General features: G+C 37.6%; 1 protein-coding gene across 1 annotated transcript in view; it reads left to right on the top strand.

Moving 5' to 3' along the window:
- The first annotated feature begins 1,205 nt into the window (after positions 1-1,205).
- Positions 1,206-12,882, top strand: part of LOC127418747 (teashirt homolog 2-like) — a 92,096-nt gene continuing 80,419 nt past the window's right edge. Inside the window, exon 1 of the mRNA XM_051659520.1 lies at positions 1,206-1,731. Within this exon, the coding sequence (XP_051515480.1) occupies positions 1,692-1,731 (40 nt within the window). The 5' untranslated portion in view covers positions 1,206-1,691. The remainder of the gene's footprint in view (positions 1,732-12,882) is intronic.

The raw sequence follows: 12,882 nt of genomic DNA, 5'->3' as shown, positions 1-12,882 counted from the left end.
GTTAATTTTGTTATTATAAGTTAATGGTGACTGAGGCTAACATTGCCCATTTGTGTTCCTTGAAAGAATGTCATATGGGTCTGGAACAACATCAGAGTGAGTAAATGATGACTGAACTGCAGTGTAACACTTTTAAAGTTCAGCACCTTTAAACATTTCTGGAAACTATAGCCAAAGAGTTACAAGTTACTGTACATTCAATTTTATTTTACAGTGACCATGCCCATATTGTTTATTAATGTAATTATTTACTACAGTAATGGCTATAATTATGTGTAATTTAGTTGCTACTAAACATAATTACATATTGCATTCTTCTTTGCAAGTGTACCATTAATGCGTGGCTCTCTGCCTTTATGATGCGTATCTGGAAACTAAAACCAACTCCACAATGTATTACAGTATCCACTTTACATATTTTATAAGTTATTGTTTTAAAATCGATCATCAGTGTTGGGTGTAATCTGATTACAAATAAATTAGTTACAGTAATCTAATTAATTAAAGTCTATAAGTAATGTAACGCATTACATTTTAAATTCTTGCAATCTGATTACAGTTACTGACTTTCTAAGTGCATTACTTGGGTCGTTTCTAAAATAATTGTATTTATGAATGATACATTTAAAATATGAATCCATAATCATATGTATGTCTCTGCATTTCTGTGACAGCTAAATGGTGTGTGATAATGTAGGAGGACATATATACATTAATTTGAAAAAGTGTTTCAGAAAGGAACTTAAATTAGTAATGTGATTAGTTTTTTGATGAAATAATAAGTCATCTGATTACAAGTTATGATAAATAATTAGTCATTTGTAGTGGATTACTTTTTTTAAAGTACCTTACCCAACACTCTTAATTACTGCAGCAATGAAAATAATAATGCATACTTTGCAAGTATAACATTGTAATGCCTGGTTTTCTGCCTTTATAAAGCATGTATGGAAACTACAACTGTACAGTAGGCTATATGCAACAGAGCTATTTACAGTAAGCAATTTACATATATCATAAGTCATATGGCAAAAGCTATATATATATATATATTATTTTGCATCTTTTGAAACTATAGCCAAAGGCAGCTGAGCGACAGTATAAACGGTTGGACTTGTGGGCTGTCTCATGTTTTTCCCCGGCCTCTGTCTCTTTAATAAACTCGTGGTTATCTAGTGTAACAAATGTCTCGCTGCCATCATCAAGTCCAGGCGAGGAGGGAGGAGGAGGAGGAGTTTTTAATGTTCAGTTTGTTCTGTGGATCGATGTTTGCTGCTGGCATCGCCGTATGTGTGCGCGCGATATACAGTATTTCATACACACGCCTTTTTTTTCTGTCCTTTCCGCACTACGTCTCATACGAGACCGGGAGTCTAAGATTGACGGCATTCGTCCCTTCTGGCTTTGGGAACAAAAAGAACACAAGATAAGAGACGGAAAGAAAAAAGCAAAGCAAAACAATCCGCCATAGATCTATCTCTCTAGGAAGGAGAGGTGTATATATCTATATGTATATATATTAGAGAGAGACACCTGATTTTGTCCTGGACAGCGTTTCTGATATACTGGATTGTACGGAAGAGAAGTGCGTTAGAGAGTCGCGATTGCGCGTATATGGACTCTATCAGAGCGCTTATACAGAATTTCACCTGGGCTCAAATTCACTGTGCGTGAACTAAAGAGAGTTGAACATGCCAAGGAGGAAACAGCAGGCACCCAAGCGGGCTGCGGGTAAGGATTCAACCTGACTCCTATCATTTCACATTTATCCCGACATGAAATGTGGGGTTCATTCGTTTTTAATGACTCGATGGATGCATTTGTATTTGAATGAATCTCTTGAATCTCATAAATCATAATATGAAAGTGAAACCGCTGTTGTCTTAGAAAGATGATGTTTATTGACAGAGAATGATGATTTGATACAGCCTAATGGAAGTGAATTAGCGGTCACGTTTACTACACGGTGTTATTGTGTTTAGCGATGCTTTACGAAGAACCGGGGGAAAACAAATCTTTTCATTTTTCTAAGTCTGTTTCAATTGTATATGTGTCGGCTTAAATTGTGTTTGGATCTAAAAGTTTATAAAAGTTCGAAACTTTCGCCAGATCTATTTATTTATTTATTTTTAAGAACGACGCGTGACGCGTTTCAGTATACGAATCGAATGAGCCGAGTCGAGCGATGCCGGAATGAAATGCAGCTTTTGGATCCGAACATCGCTTGAACTTTCTATGAACCCGTAATATCTCACACAGACAAACGGACACACGCATACAGCACAAAAACGGAGTGTAGAGTGCGCGCGCACTCACGCGCGCGCTCAAGAGCGCGAAATACGCGCGAATAATCCCGTGTTTGCGTCTTTACGCGAAAACGAGCGCTTTCGTTTCGCTCTCTTTTAACTTCTGAATTGTTACAATATATGCTATTGCTTCACAAGCTGTGTCTCGACACCTTAGTGAGCACTTTACTCAGCATTTTTGGCCAATATTCTGAATAAATTATGTTGTCTTTGCAAGGCTAATCCCATTTGCATCTTTAGTTTAGCAGAAACCACAAATGTAATGTAGGAGTTGTTTTTCATATTGCTTTTATTTTTTACTTGATACAGTAGTTGTTACTAATGTTGTCAGAACACTGCTTTGGTAGGCTGTCTCAAAACCTACTGAGCTCCCTACCTAGGCAGCAGGGCTGTAGCTAGTGGGGTGAAAGGTGGTAACGATTCTAAAGGCCCAAAGTTCCAGGGGGGGCCCACGACAAATTCAAAATTGTATTATTTTAGTAGGTAAAGGGCCCAGAATTACTTGCAAAGGCCCTGCTAGGCAGCATTTTGGAGCAACATTTTTAATTGTGGTCAAAACACGCCTATGATGCTCAAAAATGCTGTCTAGGTAGGGAGGTCACTAGGTTTTTCAGACACATTCATAATCTTCTCATGCACTGCAATGCAACTGGCTGTACACCATAAGGGTTTGCAACACTCACTGTAACATTTTCTTTTTTTTTCTTTGCCCCCTCAGGCTTTGATTTGGCATATGATTGATCACATGTCACATTGTATTTATTGATAGATTAATTTCTAATAGATGCATTTATCACCGGTTCTTTGTTAGCCTTCTCATGACCTCAGGGGGTGTTCGGATTATTAAATGATTTTACAACACTAATGGTTTATCAAAGTAAAGTCTATCAAATCAAATCAAAACAAAACAAAACATTGTATGGTATCAAACTTAGAGGTTGAATGTGCATGTGGTGGTTTTGTTTTGTTGTGTATGTTGACACCAGATGCTTTCGAGTCTTTATGAGGTAAAAGGATGATCACTCTTTATGATAACAGTAGACAAACCCCACAGATGGTCGCATGCTCTGCCAGCAATGGCGGATCTTAAAACACCCTGAAGACGGTAAGTCCCTTCTTCCCCGTTTCTACTTTCTCTGTCACTTCCCCTCACAAGCTTTTCGCTCTCCCTAAAAGCCCCGTTGCGTGTAACAAAGGCGGGCGCAATTATTGGGTGAACTTTTGCGAAGATTCCTAAGCGATCCCTTTACACGCTCTGGGCCCGCTCGCCTGTAATCTGGTAAATGTGTCAGCCCTATGGAGAAATAAGCCTTCCAGAAGAGTTTCTTCATTGTTGAGGTAATTGTCTCCTCTTTGACAGGCACATTCATCAGTGGCTTAATGGTCAATCAAAAGTTGGCAGGCAGAGTGTTTTCATTCTTTCCTATCCACTACATTAGGAATACTTAATCAAAATGTCTCCCGGTAATGGCTGTGAAGAGTTCATGTCTGACTGATCCGTTGTCTGCACAGATAGAAAATTAACAGTTCGGCGCAGGAGAGATGTGGGCCCGCAGATAAACAAATTGTGCATTAATATTTCATCTGCGAGACCTGGGATGTACTATCAGCGGCGGAATATTCCAGGCCCGTGTTGTCATTTCTCTTCCCGGCCCCCCCGACCCACCCCAACCCCCCACCTATATTCTTGAAGGCTTTTTGCAGCTGTAACTCATTTCCCTTGATGACTTTACTGTGGTTACAGAGAGTGACGACAAATTGATTACCTGGCAGAGCAAGAGTGGAGCGGCGAGAGAGACGCAAGCTGACAGTCATGTTATAATAATATGTTTAATGATGTGTGGAGGGGTGAACAAGAGAGGGAGAGGTATTAAAATAAGACCAGAGAAGATGCAAGGAATTAGTTTTTTTTAATTTATTTTTTTACACCCCCCCCCCCTTCTTATTTCAATTTTTTGTACAATCTTTTAAGATGTAGAGGTTTCTGGGAATGAAATGACTTCCATTTTGTTATGTGGCAGCGCTATTCGCAGGTTATCCTTCTTCACTGCAGTACGCAGCAAAAGAGCAAAGACGCATCCTTGCAGAATCACACAATTAATATTGGTCGTGTGACTTCAGTTTGCAGTCACTAGAAGGTCAGACGTATTGCATTTACTGTATCTGAAATGACAACGTAAAATATGATATGATTTGAACGTTGTGAAATGAACTTGTTTTGATACTTTTGGCCCTAAAAAGAAACGTAAAAGCATATAAATCAAATAAATAAAACGTATTCTCTCGTCAGAATGATCTGCATATTTGAGCATTTCTCAGCGCGCTCTGACAACGATGGGACTGATTTGCGATTATTTAACGTCGTTAAAAACGCTACTATTTTAATGCGCGTTTTATTTGGTCAATACATTTCTTATAGACCTCCCTTGTCTCGCGACTCAAAAGTATTAGAACGCTTTGAAAATAATAGAATCTCTGATTTAAATGTCAGTGTAGTAAAATCGTGGTTCGAATTGCAACGTTTGATTCATTGCCGTGAATCAGTTGCTCTGATTCAGTGACTCATTCACATCCGGTCTCCATATGGCATTTCTCATGAAATATTATAGTAGAAAAATAATAAATACTGTACACGCAGGTAAAAAAAAAATATATACAGCATACTGTAAATGATGATAAAATATGATTTATCCTTGTGTTCATTTAGTGAAAAACAGTGTAGAAACAGATCCAGTGTTGCAGAATCGCAACATTTTATTAGTATTATTAATATTTATTAAAGACTGTAAAAAATCTACACATAACAGTAGCATAACACTCTGAACTGTATCACAACAAAAGTTTTGGTGTGACAAAATTTGCATATTGAAGGTTGTTGAAATTACACAAAATTCACCCCATATATATATATATATATATATATATATATATATATATATATATATATATATATTTATTTATTTATTTTTATTTTTTTATAATGCTATAATTGAAGATAAAATCATATATCAATATCAAGAAATACTCTATATTGAAAAAAAAAAAAAACACAAAAAAAAACTAACAAAACAATTCTATTCACTCAGCCCTAGTCTGCATAATTTAAACATATAGGTGCCATTTGCATACCATGCAGTAAGTCCTATGATATTTGTCACTGGCTTATGTTTCTAAACATGTTTTGAATGGCTCGTACTTCAAACCGCTAGCCCAATTTTTGTTAACAAGATAAACTGGAAAACAGACAAAGGCATTAAGTGTTGCAGTGCCAATAAGTGAGTGACAGGAGCTTCTGGGAATTGGCTAACTCGTAGTCCTCTTAAAGTGGTCTGTTCTGGAAATATCTGAGGATCAAGGCAGATGTTGTTTGTCTAGGTAGAGACAATCTAGCACAGATATTCATACAAACAACAGGAATTTAAAGGGACAGTTCACCCAAAAATAAAAGTTCTTAGTCAGACTCAAACCTGTGTGTCTTTCTTTAAAGGAATATTCTGGGTTCAGTACAAGTTAAGCTCATTAGACAACATTTGTGGCATAATGTTGGTTACCACAAAAATTAATTTCCACTCGTCCCTCCTTTTCTTTAAAAAAAACATGAAAAACCAGGGTAACAGGGTTACACTTACAATGGAAGTAAATGGGGCCAATCTGGAAACGCAAAAAAAAAAAAAAAAAAAAAAAAAAGATGTAAGCAAAATGCATGTTAACATGATTTTAGTGTGATAAAATCGCTTACTAACCTTTCCTGTGTAAACTATTAATATTTTAAAACTTCATTGCCATGATGTTAGGTGTTAGGGTTAGGGTTACCCTTACCCTAAAACCCTAAAATGACCATAAAAACAACAGTTAAAACAGATTTATAGCTCAATTAATAAACAAATTAAACAAAAGAATTAATGCACTGTAAGTGTTTTTATAAAATAATAAGCTTCACATTTCTGCCATTAAACCCTCAAAACATTCACTTCCATTGTAAGTGCCTCACTGTAACCTCGATTTTTGCATTTGTTTTTTTTTAAGAAAAGGAGGGATGAGTCTAAATGATTTTTCGTGGTAATCAACATTATGCCACAATGAGGTAGACAAAAGAAATATTCAGTGCAAAGGAAATAACGCCCAATAGCTTCTGTTCCTTTATTTGTGCTTGAAATTAATACAAAAGTACACAATGATGATCTTATTATTACATTAATACATTTTTATGAATCAGAATTAGAGTTTTGTTCTCGCTTTTGATTGCCCGCAAGTTAAACAGGGAATATGTTTGTTTTATGATGTTATTAATACCACGAATGCCAAAAAGGAGTGTTCAGGCCACACCGTCAATACATAGCCGTCTTTCCCGTATTTGAAAGTGTGATCAAAATGCAGCGATTCCTTTTTGTTCTGTATAGTGCTAATACCCCAGTCTTTGTTTACATGACTGTAACAGTTAAACCACAGCAACGTTTATCCTGTCTCAGTGGTGGTGATGTCATGATATTTCCGCCAACATGCCCCGGCGGTGGCAGGTGGAGCTGGCAGTATCACTTTGTGAGGCTTTACTCTGGGAGTCAGACAGAGTGGTGCTTCGGCTATAGGAGAGAGAAGAAGCCTCCCGTGCCCTGGAGCGCTCTGCGTTCCTTAGAAGAGGAAAAAAAGCCTGCATCCTGATTGGACCGAGCACCGCTTTGCCTCGTACCCCCACTCTCACAGCCGCGCCGTTCACCTTGCCTTCCCTCCGAGACCTGCGCCAGTTTCCAGGCAAATGACACAATTTGATACGCCAGTGGGACAATCGGGCAGGTTAATGTTTTTACGCGCTCGTCGCCGCAGAAAAGCTATTTCTGTGTCTTTTTTTCTTCATTAAACACAACAGTCGTGAGGTTATGGAGAGACTTTATTGCATTCAGGCCCAAACTCATTACTCCTGCCAGACATCTGAGTATAAAAGAAATTACAAAATGGCATTTTGTACCCGGTCTCGGCCGATAGCAGGTCTGGGAGATTGAGGGCGAGAAGAGAGAGTTGATCTGTGTCAATTTCTCGGGTGAAAGTCAGACTGGGGGGGAAAGGCCTAACAACAACACAAAACGCCTTTTGTGCACATGGTATTTGATTACCGGCAGGAATTTTGATGGTGTTGCAGTGTACAAGTTTACAGTTAAAATGATCACATTGGACGCCAATTGCACCTGCCAAATGGATAGGGATAATCTTTTAAACATCTTCTGAAACTAGTTCTTATTCTTTCATAGACGACAAAGATTGTGAATGGACTCAGTAACAGCAGGCCATATGGTTCCAAAGTTGTTCAAAACAATCAGTGTGGACTCATGTTACCATGTCCAGATGGATTTCAGACAGGGTGCTGTGTCAGGGTGAGAACTGTGACTTGGGATCGGGTCATATTTACCCCTTTCCTCCACGATAGGATCCTGGTGATATGAACACAAAAGCCTTATTCTGTTTTGAAGGTGTTGTGATCACAACGGAACTAGATTGTGATGTACCTAGTACTTACTACACAAGATACCCATGTTTTCTTGTTCTTATAGGGTTTGTTTTTTTATGTAATAGCGAGAGACCGATATACTGGCCAGGCATATTGATTGGCCGATATTTGGACATGTTGATATTATTAACCTTGTTCCAAAATCTACTGACACCTTGCAGTGGATAATGAGTATTTTTTGTTTTCAAGAACAGATTTTCTTTTTAATTTGGAATAAATACATGTAAAATTGCATTATAAAATGTATAGTTTTGATTCTAAATTCAGATTTATTACATTTGCATAAATAGGGGGCCTGGGTAGCTCAGCGAGTAAAGACACTGGCTACCACCCCTGGAGTTCGCTAGTTCAAATCCCAGGGCATGCTGAGTGACTCCAGCCAGGTCTCCTAAGCAACCAAATTGACTTGGTTGCTAGGGAGGGTAGAGTCACACGAGGTAACCTCCTCGTGATCGCTATGTGGTTCTCACTCTCGGTGGGGCGCGTGGTGAGTTGTGCATGGATGCCGCGGTGGATAGCGCGCTATATCTCCGTGGTAACACGCTCAACAAGCCACGTGATAAGATGCGCGGGTTGACGGTCTCAGACGTGGAGGCAGTGAGTCACTACGCCGCCATGAGGACTTAGAGCGCATTGGGTATTGGGCATTCCAAATTGGGAGGAAAAAACAAAACAAAACATTTACATAAATAAGTGTAAAATGTTCATTATAAAATAGATAATATAATATTATATATATTAGAATATATTAAACATATATATATATATATATATATATATATATATATATATATATATATATATATATATTATACATATGTAATACATATATAATGTAAAAACAGCAGAAAACAGTGTAGCTTAAAAAGACAGAAAACTTCATTAATCTGAAAATTGTCCACAGTGTACCTGATTTGCTTCCAATCAAGTGCTTAATGAGTCTCAATTAAGATTTATTATGCAAATTAACCCTGGCCTGCTACAGTCTATGGGGCAGGAGCTATGACAGTATTTTGCTAATGGCACAATCTGTAACAATTAGAAAACTTAAGCTAGTTCACATTAAGTGTCGGGCCAGAGGATCTTCAGGTAAATATGATGTGCTTATCATGTTTAAATTGACCACCTAACTTAACAACCAACCTAGATTTATAATGTAGTTTTTATATTTTAACTGTTTTGCAAAATTACCCCTAATTTCATGATGTGTTTTTCATATTTACCAATTAGTGCAATCTTAGCTTTACAGGCACTCAGATTATTATTAATATTATTAAACCTCAACCTTGGGGGCCTGGGTTGCTCAGCAAGTATTGACGCTGACTACCACCCCTGGAGTCGCGAGTTCGAATCCAGGGTGTGCTGAGTGACTCCTGCCAGGTCTTGTGAGCAACCAGTTTGGCCCGGTTACTAGGGAGGGTAGAATCACATGGGGTAACCTCCTCGTGGTCACGATTAGTGGTTCTCGCTCTCAGTGGGGCGCGTGGTAAGTTGTGTGAGGATCGCGGAGAGTAGCATGAGCCTCCACATGCTATGAGTCTCCGCGGTGTCATGCACAATGAGCCATGTGATAAGCGGATTGACTGTCTCAGAAGCGGAGGCAACTGAGACTTGTCCTACACCACCCGGATTGAGGTGAGTAACCGCACCACCACAAGGACCTAGTAAGTAGTGGGAATTGGGCATTCCAAATTGGGGAGAAAAGGGGATACTATATATATATATATATATATATATTTTAACTCAGCCTTTACTAAGTGGAGTATTTAATTAAAACATCTGTGAAAATCACATTGGTTAATGCATGCAATAAATGCACAGCTACAATACTTGTTTAAAATCTTAAAGAAGGCTATATCATTCTCACTACCTCACTGGCAGGTGTCCAAAAACAGCACCAAGTCATAAACCCAAGGCCTTTTTTTGTGTCTTCATTTAACATGGCTGTTGATGGCTTTCCGACAGCTTTATAGCTGACAAGTTTCATGGCACGTCATACTGTGCAATTACACGGAAACTAATTTGATGAATCAACTCGATATTCTCGAGGCCTGGCTGGCCTTTAAGTCCATTTTCTACCTAGAGGTCAGAGCTCGAAGAGTTTCACCCGAGCTGTCAGCATGCTAATGACTGTTTGCATGAATCGAGAAGTTCTTGTAGACAAAGATCAGGAGAGCACGAGTATTATACAATAAGCAAACAAGATTGTTATTCACACAGTACTTATGTTGGAAGACCATTTTAGAGTACATTTTAGAGTGAATCATTTACATATTTGTGCTCTTTAGTAAACATAACAAATAAAAAGAGCTAAGTGAATTTCTCAAAGCAGACAGTGTTTTTATGCTCTATATACATACAGTATATTTATATATTTGTCTCTCTGTAGTTGCAGAAGTGTCGAATTTTGTGCGTCGGCGATCCAAAGGCTTGTTAATTGTAGCCAGTCACTTAAACTGCCGTTGGCTACTAAGTTAGACATCACATTCTATTTGAGAGAAAGAGTCTGCTTTCTACATACAGTGGGGTTCAAAAGTCTGAGACTACTAGTGAAAATACTTCTATTATTATCATTAATTAGCTAATTGAATGCACTTTTTCATTACACATTATATTATCAGCATAACAATTTGAGTGAAAAGCAGCAAGAAAATCTGACCATTTGTTTAAAGGCGTTTACACGGTCAATGTGACAAATTTGTTTCATTTGACCCAGAAAAAATGCAGAATCTTAAATATTTCTCGAAATCTCAAAATCCGTAAAACAAACCTCTTTTACCTTTCATGTACCTTTAAATACAACTGTACTGCAGTGGAGCCATCTAATAAATGCAAATGAATCTTTACTTTTAACAGTAACTTTTCAGTTACAGAACTCTCCCATTATATTTTAACGCTCTGATTGGAATCGCAAATACACTGTGCATTAAGTCTGCCATAATAAAACGTCTTGCTTGTGTCCTTGCAGAGATTCAGTGTAGACGCCCGCACGGGCTGCGCCGTTCTTCTGAAACTAACAGCTTAATTGAAACACATTAAACAGCACTGACAGTTTAGGTGTCCTTGCAGGATATGGAATAATTCAGCTGTACTTACAACTTGATTAAGAGTACATGGATGAACATATTAATGGTTAGAGGTATTGTGCATGATACAGGATTTCTCAATTTGTTTTATCCTTTTTATTAAATATAATATATATATTCAATATTTTGCCCAGGTCTACTTTGTACATATTATTGCAGTTAAATTTCACGATTCTTCATATAAAACTTGGATAATTCTTACTGGAACAACATAAACAATATTGGAAAGACATTAAATGAAATTCTGCATTTGCGAGCATACCAAGCAAATACAGCTTCATTTACAGAAAATAAATGTCATCTATATTCTTTCAATAAAGGGATAGTTCACCCAAAAATGAAAATTCTCTCATCATTTACATGAGATTACATGAAAATTCTCTCTTGCCATCCCATATTTGTGTGACTTTATTTCTTCTGCAGAACACAAACAAAGATTTTTAGAAGAATATTTAAGCTCTGTTGGTCCATTTAGTGCAAGTGAATTATGGCCAGAACTTTGAAGCTCCAAAAAGCACATAAAGGTAGCATACAAGTCAATCACACGACCCCAGTGGTTAAATCCATATCTTCTGAAGCGATATGATAGGTGTGTGTGAGAAACAGATCACAATTGAAGTCCTTTTTTTACTAGAAATCTACACTTTCACCAGCCCTTTTATGTGCGTTCCTGAGAGGACGGAGTTCCTCTTTGTTTTTTTAACTATTCACATTCGTTTTGCATATCGCCAACCACTGGGCAGGGAGAAGAAAGGAAAAAAAAGAGGGTTAAAGCAAAGGAAAAGAATAAATGAATAATATTTGCACAACAGCCCAGTAGGTGGCGATATGCACGAAGAATGCGAATCAGCAAAATATAAAAAAAAAAATGCCTTAAATCTTGATCTGTTTCTCAGACACACCTATCATATCACTTGTGCAGACATGGATTGAACCAATGGTGTTGTATGGATTACTTTTTTGCTGCCTTTATGTGCTTTTTGGAGATGAGATATTCTTCTAAAAATCTTTGTTTGTGTTCTGCAGAAGAAAGAAAGTCATGCACATCTGGGCAAATTATATTCAAATTACATCATGAGTAAATGATGAGAGAATTTTCATTTTGGGGTGAACTATCCTTTTAACAGGTACTGAATATGCAGATCTGTATACTGGCCTTGTCGGTTAGATTACACAATGATTCAAGATTCAGTGCTTGACATCAGCCTGACAAAATAGACATTCAGCATAGTCTTTGTTAGAAATGAACAGCAATAAGAATTTGCCAAGAACTGATGGTCCCTGTAATGAGTGTATGACTAATATTGCAATTTAGCAAAAGAAAATAAATTTGAGCAAACCATTGAAATTATGCAGCATTACACTCGGCAGTGAAGATGAACTCTCTCCCCTAAAGATCCTAGCAAATGCAATTTCTCCTATTAATTGCTGTGCCCTCTTGAAGCATTTTCCAACTTTGCGAAAGCCTCAATCATTTTAGAGAGGCTGTGAATGGTAGAAATGAGTGTGATGGAGCCCCTTTTATCTTGTCTTTTACATGTCAAATAGAAAGTTGAACTTCATGTGAAAGAAACTTGCTGAGGCCCACAATTTGTTTCCTGTCCACATATATGTTAATCGACATGACTAACATTAACGTTTCTGGCAGAATTCTCATAACTTTTTTTAGATTTAAAGGGATAGTTCACCCAAAAATGAAAATTATCTCATGATTTACTCACCCTCCTGGCATTCCAGATGTGTATGACTTTCTTTCTTCTGCAGAACACAAACAAAGATTTTTAGAAGAATATTTCAGCTCTGTAGGTCCTCACAATGCAAGTGAATGGGTGCCAAAATTTGTAATCTCCAAAATCCACATAAAGGGAGCATAAAAGTAATCTATATGGCTCCAGTTGTTAAATCCATGTGTCAGACACGATATGATAGGTGTGGGTGAGAAACAGATAAATATTTATGTCATTTTTTATCATAAATTCTCCTCCTTGCC

The sequence above is a fragment of the Myxocyprinus asiaticus genome, chromosome 28 (assembly GCF_019703515.2).
Source record: "Myxocyprinus asiaticus isolate MX2 ecotype Aquarium Trade chromosome 28, UBuf_Myxa_2, whole genome shotgun sequence".
Lineage (NCBI taxonomy): Eukaryota > Metazoa > Chordata > Actinopteri > Cypriniformes > Catostomidae > Myxocyprinus > Myxocyprinus asiaticus.
Note: the sequence above shows the minus strand (reverse complement) of the source record. Positions and strands in the feature narration are given on the sequence as shown.